This window comes from Pleurodeles waltl, chromosome 6 (assembly GCF_031143425.1).
Source record: "Pleurodeles waltl isolate 20211129_DDA chromosome 6, aPleWal1.hap1.20221129, whole genome shotgun sequence".
Taxonomy (NCBI): Eukaryota; Metazoa; Chordata; class Amphibia; order Caudata; family Salamandridae; genus Pleurodeles; species Pleurodeles waltl.
The window spans coordinates 432,644,907-432,655,591 of NC_090445.1; the positions used below are offsets into that span (position 1 = coordinate 432,644,907).

At 41.2% G+C, this 10,685-nt stretch overlaps 1 protein-coding gene across 1 annotated transcript; it reads right to left on the bottom strand.

Annotated features, from left to right (window-relative positions):
• Nucleotides 1-2,034: 2,034 nt before the first annotated feature.
• Nucleotides 2,035-10,471, bottom strand: SNRPE (small nuclear ribonucleoprotein polypeptide E). The gene is made up of 5 exons (XM_069238489.1): nucleotides 10,323-10,471; nucleotides 9,165-9,191; nucleotides 8,685-8,747; nucleotides 3,219-3,297; nucleotides 2,035-2,318 (listed from the first exon to the last, which is right to left on the bottom strand). The coding sequence occupies exons 1-5, from the start codon at nucleotides 10,374-10,376 to the stop codon at nucleotides 2,263-2,265; spliced, it is 279 nt and encodes a 92-aa protein (XP_069094590.1). The 5' UTR covers nucleotides 10,377-10,471; the 3' UTR covers nucleotides 2,035-2,262.
• Nucleotides 10,472-10,685: the final 214 nt, after the last annotated feature.

The following is a 10,685-nucleotide window of genomic DNA, read 5'->3' on the forward strand; positions in this document are numbered from 1 at the left end:
GCTTGTTACATAGAGGGATGTCCAAATAATGAGATCAAATGGATTTCTACTCTCCCACCACCACCATTTTCTGTCCTGCCTGAAGATGCAGCGTTTATTGGCAGTGGGGTCTAAGTATCAGGGTGCCATCTGTTTTGGCTTGCAGTGGGGATTTTCAATTTGATTATAAACGCCATGTAAAACTTTGTCAAAGGAGAAATTGTTGAACGATCTGAAGGTTTGGTCTTCTCTTTTGGGTTGATCTCGGTTTTAAGGTAGTAAACTGAACAAAGAGACCATCAGGGTAAAACCGTTCTTATAAGTCTCCCAATGGCCACATGATTTACCACTCAAACATCAGCTTTAGATATATTACAGAAACCCAACCATTTTTCTCCAAATACCAGCCTATGAGTTCTGAAAATACACACATTTTCTCATCAAATATGCACTTTTTAATTTTGGCTTCCATATATTTAATCAAGTAAAAGCTTCGAATTTAGAGGATGGGCAGCACACAAGAAAGCTACTATCAGGTAGCTTGGAGAAGCATGGTAGATGTCTGCCTGTACATATTCTTTTCTGTAATGTCCCATAGATTTTTCTTTTTGTGTGTGCTCCAATGACCCACCCGCTGGGTGAGCAGGTAGTATAGTCTACAGGCATGTGTATCTATTTACTGACCCATGCAACAGACTGTCTCAAGAGGCTGCTTGTCTGGCTTCTACATTTTTTTTTTTTTTTTTTTTTTACTTTAACAGGTCAGCAAAAAACTGCCTCTCAGATTTATATATTTGAAGAACTTTTCTTGTGTAAAGTTGTCATTTACCATAATGATCAGTATTCTTGATTAGTGACTATCCCAGAATGGAGTGGATGTGATAGCAAAACTATTACTTCCAGACCACACAGGGTTTATGCCTAGTGGGTCAATAAAGCTAAACGTGCAGAGGCTACATGAATAATGAACTGCATTAGGCTGCATAACATACAGGCAATTGTAGACAAAATCAAAATGGCAATCTAGTTGGCATGTGTCACAGGACTTTAAACCCCCGGAACGGATACATAGGTTATGCTTCCAGGAGTAAATGAGACTGCGACCAAGGTTCTGTGATTAGTTAAAAGTGTTGGACCGGAAACCCAACGCATTTGTAAAAACAAATATAAATATGTGAAAAACGAAGGTAAAAAAAAAGTCAACTTTGTAACAGAACACATCTTAGAAAATAGGTGCAATGTGCTTCAGTCTTCAAGTCTTTGGCTAGCCCCACTCTTGGGCCATCCACTTTTTTTTTTTTTAAGAACATGCTCATATTGATTTACTTGGGACATCCTCAAATGGGCTGGACAATAAACAATTTACATGGTAACACATTTTGTGAGATACTACTTTGGCCTAAACGTCAATTGTGGAAAATTCATAACTTTAAGTAACAAGCTTCACATACTTAGAGGTGTATTTTACACGAGAAGGAATAGATTTTGAGAGCACTATGTGGTCCTAGCTCTGGCTGGATTTAAGAAGTGTACCTAACACTAGGGGGACTCCCGATACCTACAGTGGAGAATCAACATTATTGAAACCAAGGAACTGCCATGGTATGATATGGTCCAAAATGGTGGCCCATACGGGCAGGTAGTCAGACCTCCAGAAAAGCAACAAGGACACACAAACAATGGAAAACAGACTCACATAAAATGGTAAGACACTGATATGGTGGGGGATTCACATGTGCACGATATCTGATCATCACGTCCGGGTTTAACAAGGTGACCGACCAAGGACTTTAAGTCCTTTGAATGACAGAATTGTAACTTCACTAGGAGTAAGACATTAAAAAAAAAAAAAGACGGAAGTGTGCCTTCTTTAGCAAGAGATGGCAAATTCTAATATTACTACCTTTCTAAGTTGTCATGTTGGATGATCTGATAAAGATCAGACCGCAATCAATCCTCGAATGGAAATTGTCTAATACATCCTCAGAAATTCATGAATAACTCAGGAACCTGAAGGGACAATGTGACCTGCTCTCAACAGAGAAGAAATGCCAGTTCATTAACAGACTGGTTTATTTATCAAAATATTTTCAAAAGAAACACACAAAGTTATCAAAGACACGGTAACATCGACAATTTTGGGATACTCCAAAACAAGAAACTGTTCCCTCCTGCAACTTTCAACCAAACGCATGCTTTCCCGGAAAACATTTCTTCACCAGTTTCACGTGATACTGCAGGGTTGCAGATAAAAGAAAAAATACAGTTCATGAATGGAGCTGCCTAGACAGTGACGCTCTGTAGTAAAGTGATGTTGTCCCCTTTCAACATGATACGACCTGCAAAAGAGAAAATATAGGTTTAAATATTGACCCAACGAAAACAAACACAAGCCTTCACCGGCTATTCATTTATTTCACTGCCCCCATGAACAGGAATACTGCACACACACTGCTTTAAGTAATATAAACCACATAACCAGAATTCTCCGTGCCCACATGAACTCCAGCCACACTGTACTGTAGTGTAGTAAGAGGCCACCAGGCACAGGCTCTGGAATATGGCCAGTTGAACTAAAAGCAACACAGCTAGTTAGTGGGTTTGGGACATACTGAGGGGGTAAATCCCATTGTGCGGTTAAAAAATAAAACAAGACCCAAAACGAGCATATGACTTCGAAAATTAGACCCCCCCCCTCCCCCAAAAATCAAAGAGATGCCCTCAAGACAGCATGCCTAAGCTTAAAGCCTAGTGCAGTAGACCGACCGTGCAGCGACTTAAAGATGCACTAGTTTTTAATGCACTGCTTTAGTGAATATTAACTAATATTCCACCATCATTTTATATTAATTTAAAAACCCTAACCCCATTCTCCTAAATAGGGTCAAGCCCAGCATTCTATTGACAATTCTAGGGGGACCGACAATTATAGTCCCAACAGTGAAGTAGCCCAAACAAAAATACAAAACGTCTGAATAGAGTAAGCTCTAAAATAACCTGAGTGATAACACTTGAGGACATTGTGAAGCAAATTAACTGGTGCTCCTGGGATTACTTACATCCATTTTGTTCATGTCGGTGATATTTGTTCTAACTTGTCTTTATGCTTCGAAAAACAATACGTTCATCTTACAGCAAACTGAGACATCCTTGGGTATACACAACAGAACACTTAAAGCTTCATTATCAAAAACAAGCATCTTTCAAACACCCACTGGCCCTTCACGTTAAGCACTCACCCAACTGTTTCCGGGACTTCGTCTTCAAGTGAACTTCTTGTGCATCATCAAGCACCAAGTTCATGTATTCGTCAAATCCCTGAGGGAAAAATGATTTTGGAAAGGTTTCAATTATGGGGGTAGACTGACGGGCCAATTTAGGGAAGCTACGGAACAAAATGTCTGGCATGCAGAACTATCCACTCAGTGATACAAACTACTGGATGCGGGCAAAATTATCGGACAAATGGAAAGATCTGTAGATTATTGCAGCAGAAATACATCGTAATAACATACCAATGGATTAACAAAGTATACAACGAAGAATTGAAATGCCCCTGCTAGTTCAAGATGCATCCTCTGCAAGCCTATAAAACTGTGCTTGCCTGCGATAAATTTACAAAGCCCACGATTACCAAAATACGCAACAGAAGATGAAGATGTAAGAGGAAAGGGCAATGAAAATATGCAGTATAGCTTTAAACCAACATTTGACCACGTCTGCGGAAGAATTTCTCAACTGCATTTTTATTTGGTTGGAGTCTGGAAAGTGGTTAAGTTAATGGATTTCCTGTTAAGGTGTATGAGCAATGCTGGTGCCCGGTTTACATTATTTTGAGCAAACTATAACTTTGAGATTCAAACTTTATATTAAGACTCCATTGTGACAATTAAGCTGTACAAAGCACACAGAACACCTCAGTGTAATATAAAAGCTTCCATTTATATCTGACATGAGAGAATAGAGTAATACAGCAAAGAGCTGAAACACCCTGCTCCTGCACATCTGAGAGTCATCATTGCCACCTCAATTCAGGAAGGACCTCAAAACCTGGCTCTTCAACTGAAGCTCAGAAGACAAACTCCCTTAGTGCCTTGAGACCCTTACAGATGAGTAGTTATGATCTATAAGCCCTGATCTGATACGCAAGCAAAAAATGTACTATGATCATGTATGCATATTCCTTTGTGTTCTTAGGCAGCGAGTACAGATAATGTTTGGTATTGCTTTTCTGGGAGAGTGCGGTCTCTCCGCAGGGCCCCATACACGCGTCTGCTACTGTTGTGGTGGGTTTGGCCTTTTGTCAAAGCTGCTGAGGTGATGGGTTTTGAAAAGTGGCGAGCAGGGGGGGTGTAATAAAGCAGGTGACCTGTACTAAAACGGCACGTTTATTTCAAGGGAAGAAGAAGAATCCCTATTTGGAGTGGGCTTCCTACAGTATGCAAATATTTCGGGACCAGAGAGATTTGTGCGACTTTCCCGGCGGAGCCGGCTGAATCTCACCTACTGGTGACTCTTCTGGATCCGGGAGGTGAACGCGGTCTCTTGCCCTGAATGCATAAAGCTCTTAAGGGAGATAGGTTAACTGGGATGCAGAGAATCAGGGGCTGATGGGAAGCTGACCTGGGCGTAGCGCTCACGGACTGGGAATGGAATAGGGCCTGCTCGGTTTGAATTGACACTACTATTATTTGCATAGAGCATACCTGGCGCCCCAACCCTTACATAGACTATCCCCCCTCGAGACCTGACAGCTGTGACAGTTGCGGGATGCAGTCGGCTTCATTTGTTCATGGGACGTGATTACTGAATTGTGTGGTGTGCGGGAGAATGAAGGGGAGGACCCCCCTGACAAACAATTCCAACTGCTGAGCTTTGAATATAGTTTGTCTATATATGGACTGTAAATCTGGGTAGGGACCTCGAATGGGTACGTTTGTTGGATGATCAACTGACACCATTTCCTTTAATGTAAAGTGCTAGGATGTAGTGCATGGTTATACGAGTCCCTTTCTATGCATAAATAAAAAAAAATTTTTAAAAAGTTTGGTGTTGCTTTATTGCGTGGATGTTTTAGAGAATGCAGGTTAAACTCTGAAGTATTCACTTGGGTGAGGCTGCAACGGTCATTGGCATGAAGGGTCTGTTGTTGGGTTCTCCAATTAAACCTCACTATGGCTGCATATCCTTGCCTGGAGTATTGGGCCATGTGCCACTACCCAATAACTTATGTTATTGTGAATCAGTCTTTTACTGAACTGCTTATGAGTCTTTATCTGGCGTATGTTGTCCTTGATAAAGAACCTATGTCCTCATTTCCAGGCTTCCCTGTACTTGGAGCAGGTTTGACCCCTGCCCCGAAATCATGGTTTCTAATAAATGTACCATCCTAGCCCAATGTCACCTCAATACCCTTGTGTCCCTGTCCACACCATCTGTTGATCATCGTCAACTTGTCTGGTCTCTGCTATTCTTTCTCTAGGCCCACCTGGAGCCAGCCCCTCAACAGAGAACATAGAAATTCAGACTGATACACACGGGCTCTCAGTGGATTATATAGCATAGCTCCCATGTCTGTAACCAATGCAGGATCTCTTTCCTGTCAGCTAGGTGAAAGGTAATGCTTTACTGTATGCTCTAACAGATCAGCCAATGAAGAAAGGGATTCACCTGCCAAAGCAGAGTAACTCAGTCGCCCTTGGCAAGTGAGGCATAGCTGCCCCGAGTGTGTCAGATGAGAACTAGTTTGGTTACCAGCAAACGGTGGGAAAGCTGTGCTGGCTGCAGTGAGTGTGGAATATGAATTCCTCACCCAGGTTCCATTTATGTAATCCACTCCTTGATTCAAAAGATAGCTCTAAAACTGAATTCCTTTCCAACAGTACACAAATGCAGTATTATGATGTTAAGTGATACAGTGCTTCAGAGTTTTGCCAAAATGGCCAGTGGAGCACGATGCTACAACATTAAAAAGTGCATCTTGAGCTGTGTTGCAGACAGCAATGCCATAATACACACACATTAATAGCTACACTATGATACAGGTTCTACAATGGCTCAAGTGCCAGAAAGTTCATCAGCTTTGCTAATCCACAAAGCCAAGAAGATGGGCTCTGATTGTAGACCAGAATGCATGAAAGAAACGGTTAGTTGAGAGTTCCATTGCAGTAAAAGAGACTGACAAGTTCTAATCTGTCCAAATGGAATGTTTACAGTGAAAGTCTAATTGGGAATTCGTTGTGGTGAGATGGCTTAGACGCAAACAGGAAACACCAATATAACCTAACTAGTTAATTCTACCTGAAACCGATTTGTCTGATTTTTACTTGTGCCTTTTTGATGGTCTGGCACTTCTACAGGCATAGGAAACGTAGGGCCAAATGTACTAACATTAATGTTTGTGACTACCCAATTACAAATAATCGCTATTTGGTAATGACCATTGGGAATCACAGAAATCAAACACAATGACCTGCTGGGGTCAGCAGACAACCATGTCTGTGATTGCTTTAGTGGAAAAAGCCCATCCCATTAGAGAATAGGTTACCACCAACTTTGATAGGTGTGAATGGTTTGGGACCACACTTCGGTCGCAAAACATTTGTACACACCATTCAGATTCGGTATTAGAAAGGGATGCCCGCAACAAGCCCTTTCCAATTACTGCAATTCAGTAAGACATCACAATTTGGGCTTTGTACATCCCTAAAATCATTTTCCTGGTCGTAAAAAGAGATACTGCAAAATAGGCACTTTGAGACCAAAAAATAAAGAAAGATATATATATACACACACACATATATATACACAGGGAGTGCAGAATTATTAGGCAAGTTGTATTTTTGAGGATTAATTTTATTATTGAACAACAACCATGTTCTCAATGAACCCAAAAAACTCATTAATATCAAAGCTGAATATTTTTGGAAGTAGTTTTTAGTTTGTTTTTAGTTTTAGCTATGTTAGGGGGATATCTGTGTGTGCAGGTGACTATTACTGTGCATAATTATTAGGCAACTTAACAAAAAACAAATATATACCCATTTCAATTATTTATTATTACCAGTGAAACCAATATAACATCTCAACATTCACAAATATACATTTCTGACATTCAAAAACAAAACAAAAACAAAATCAGTGACCAATATAGCCACCTTTCTTTGCAAGGACACTCAAAAGCCTGCCATCCATGGATTCTGTCAGTGTTTTGATCTGTTCACCATCAACATTGCGTGCAGCAGCAACCACAGCCTCCCAGACACTGTTCAGAGAGGTGTACTGTTTTCCCTCCTTGTAAATCTCACATTTGATGATGGACCACAGGTTCTCAATGGGGTTCAGATCAGGTGAACAAGGCCAGGTCATTAGATTTCCTTCTTTTATACCCTTTCTTGCCAGCCACGCTGTGGAGTACTTGGACGCGTGTGATGGAGCATTGTCCTGCATGAAAATCATGTTTTTCTTGAAGGATGCAGACTTCTTCCTGTACCACTGCTTGAAGAAGGTGTCTTCCAGGAACTGGCAGTAGGACTGGGAGTTGAGCTTGACTCCATCCTCAACCCGAAAAGGCCCCACAGGCTCATCTTTGATACCAGCCCAAACCAGTACTCCACCTCCACCTTGCTGGCTTCTGAGTCGGACTGGAGCTCTCTGCACTTTACCAATCCAGCCACGGGCCCATCCATCTGGCCCATCAAGACTCACTCTCATTTCATCAGTCCATAAAACCTTAGAAAAATCAGTCTTGAGATATTTCTTGGCCCAGTCTTGACGTTTCAGCTTGTGTGTCTTGTTCAGTGGTGGTAGTCTTTCAGCCTTTCTTACCTTGGCCATGCCTCCGAGTATTGCACACCTTGTGCTTTTGGGCACTCCAGTGATGTTGCAGCTCTGAAATATGGCCAAACTGGTGGCAAGTGGCATCGTGGCAGCTGCACGCTTGACTTTTCTCAGTTCATGGGCAGTTATTTTGCGCCTTGGTTTTTCCACACGCTTCTTGCGACCCTGTTGACTATTTTGAATGAAACGCTTGATTGTTCGATGATCACGCTTCAGAAGCTTTGCAATTTTAAGAGTGCTGCATCCCTCTGCAAGATATCTCACTATTTTTGACTTTTCTGAGCCTGTCAAGTCCTTCTTTTGACCCATTTTGCCAAAGGAAAGGAAGTTGCCTAATAATTATGCACACCTGATATAGGGTGTTGATGTCATTAGACCACACCCCTTCTCATTACAGAGATGCACATCACCTAATATGCTTAATTGGTAGTAGGCTTTCGAGCCTATACAGCTTGGAGTAAGACAACATGCATAAAGAGGATGATGTGGTCAAAATACTCATTTGCCTAATAATTCTGCACTCCCTGTACACACACACACACTTTGTACACCTGACCCTCAGTTTTTATAAGCAACAGAATAAATTATTTCTGGAATCTCATAAATTAATCTACCTAAGAAGGAGCCTTTTGACAGCCTACGCAATACTCACCTCTTCAGTGACCTCCATCACTACTTATGAATAGTATGGTTTTCTACTATCGCAAGAAGAGTCTATAAGGAATTCGTTTTGCAGTCCAAGTTTCAGAATTAACCAAAACTAAAAGAATGTTCAAATAGGGTTCAGTGAAGAGATGTTTAATTTACAAATCAGCAGTACAATATATACAAGAAAAACGAAGATTTTGTTTCCATGCATAACTTACAATGATGCAGCCTTCTATCCGCATGTTCACCTGCTCATACAGCCATACTTGGATTTTGGACCTCTTGAAGAAGGGAGAAAGCATAAGTGGTATTAAAAAAATTGGTAATTTAAAAACAGTTACACGTCGGCTCTAAGGAGCAATTTAGGTAGCAGTGAACTGCAGAAGCAGACCAGTAAGACAAATCATAATTCTGATGTGGCAGCAAGAAACATGCTTAAGACTCGCTTTTGAACTTGATGTAGAACAGCTGGAAGCGTAAAAAGTTTGAGAGCGAGTAATACGTACGCTGTGACTGGCATGAAACAATCGGTAAAATAGAAGTTTGTTTGCAAGACTACAACGGTTTCATTTTTAAATATCTTCAACTGGGCTTGCAAATAAGCTGAAAGTGATGTATGATTTCATAACCAACCAATATAGCGCCTGCCCAACCAGCAAGTACAAAGCACTACTCCCCATGTAATAGTGTATACTTACATTTTGAAGGTATCTGAAGATGAGATTCTGAAATGAAGATGTTAAGGAAAACGACCAAAGAGAATAAAGGCAGACGATGGATAACATAACACTCAACCCCAACTTTCTAACGTCCTAAAGAAGACGTATCATTTTTGATTGAAGGAAAGGGCAGTGATTAACTATAGCAGGTTCACAAACTCAGGTTATATGTTTCAGACCATATAAAGCACTGTACGACAGCGGGGGCACAACGTTGGCCGAGGGTTGGCTTTGGGAATAGTTATACAGCAAGGATAACCGTGGGTGTAAGGCGAGATGCGGGGTTTACGCCGATAACAGAAAAGGGGCAAAATTTACGTTTAGGGCCTAAAACACTCTTCAAATGTGCCAAGAATGGGATATACTGTGACGAGATGTTGCTAGAGAAGTTGTTATAAACTCTTTTCTGAGAGAAAGAATGGGGGAGCGTGGATTATTTTTCTACCTATCATGACTACGGGAGAAGATTATCCCAGTAACGAATGCCCCAAACATCACATGCAAGTAACCCGTAACAAAACGTTTACAACTTCTGCTTTCAGCCCTTTGCGCGATGTCTGCACTCCCCATTAGCAAATGTATCCCTTTTGTCTAACGAGAAGCCTCTAAATTCTCAAAAAGGGTTTTCAGCGCCCCAACAACATCCAACCTCAAATGATATGACATTACCTGGCCCGCGTCACTCGAATCTCGGATTTTTCCACAAGGATACGGTGCCTACAGTACAGTTTGTTGTGTATTCATCCATCACACTGCCTTTGTTACCATCCTATCAACGCATACAGGCAAAGATATTAGCAGTCTTAAGAGTTAAAATAAAAGCATGATGGCGCCTTAGGGCTACTCGGTCCTTTGCCAACTGCCCGCAATACCTATACAGTAAATTCAAGCTACTTTAGATTTCTATTCACCCTAATTACACGTCCATCTGTACACCCACACCTTCAGCTTCTCACGCTCACAAGCAAAACCCAGCTAAATACAAAATTTAAACCTTTTCAGATAGGTTACGGAGTTCACTCGCCATTCAAAAAGAAATCACCTTAACATTATATCGTATTTAGCAACACTAATATTTTGGAACCATGAAAATGTTCTTCCTCCTCCGCCACACGGGCGATAATACTTTAAGGATACAATGGGCTGTACCATAACCTTCTGCACCTTCGGGCCTTGTCCACGGTACGCCATGATAACTGCTGCTGTTGTACCTAAGACTGAGAAAGACCGGAAAACAAGGGAGCCTGAACGAACAGTGAGCGCGAGGGAAGCAGGAAATTACGTCACATAATGAGCGCCGACACAGACAAAAACAACGGACAAACTTAGTATGTTCAGTACCCGTGGAAATAAACGAAAGACTTTTGCGCTTACTACGCGGCGGTAAATGAATAAATAAATAAAAAACAGAAAACAAACAAATGTAATCCGCAGTTATGTGATTTGGTTACAAAAATACGCGAGCCATTTAATATTATTAAATATTATATTAAATATAAT

What these genes read in the sequence shown, in the direction of transcription:
- SNRPE (XM_069238489.1), bottom strand. Translation starts at nt 10,376, where the DNA reads ATGGCGTACCGTGGACAAGGCCCGAAGGTGCAGAAGGTTATGGTACAG. An exon ending in AGGTTATGGTACAGCCCATT is followed by an intron (nt 9,192 to 10,322) that starts GTATCCTTAAAG and finishes TCTTCATTTCAG; the next exon opens with AATCTCATCTTCAGATACCT. An exon ending in TCTTCAGATACCTTCAAAAT is followed by an intron (nt 8,748 to 9,164) that starts GTAAGTATACAC and finishes CCCTTCTTCAAG; the next exon opens with AGGTCCAAAATCCAAGTATG.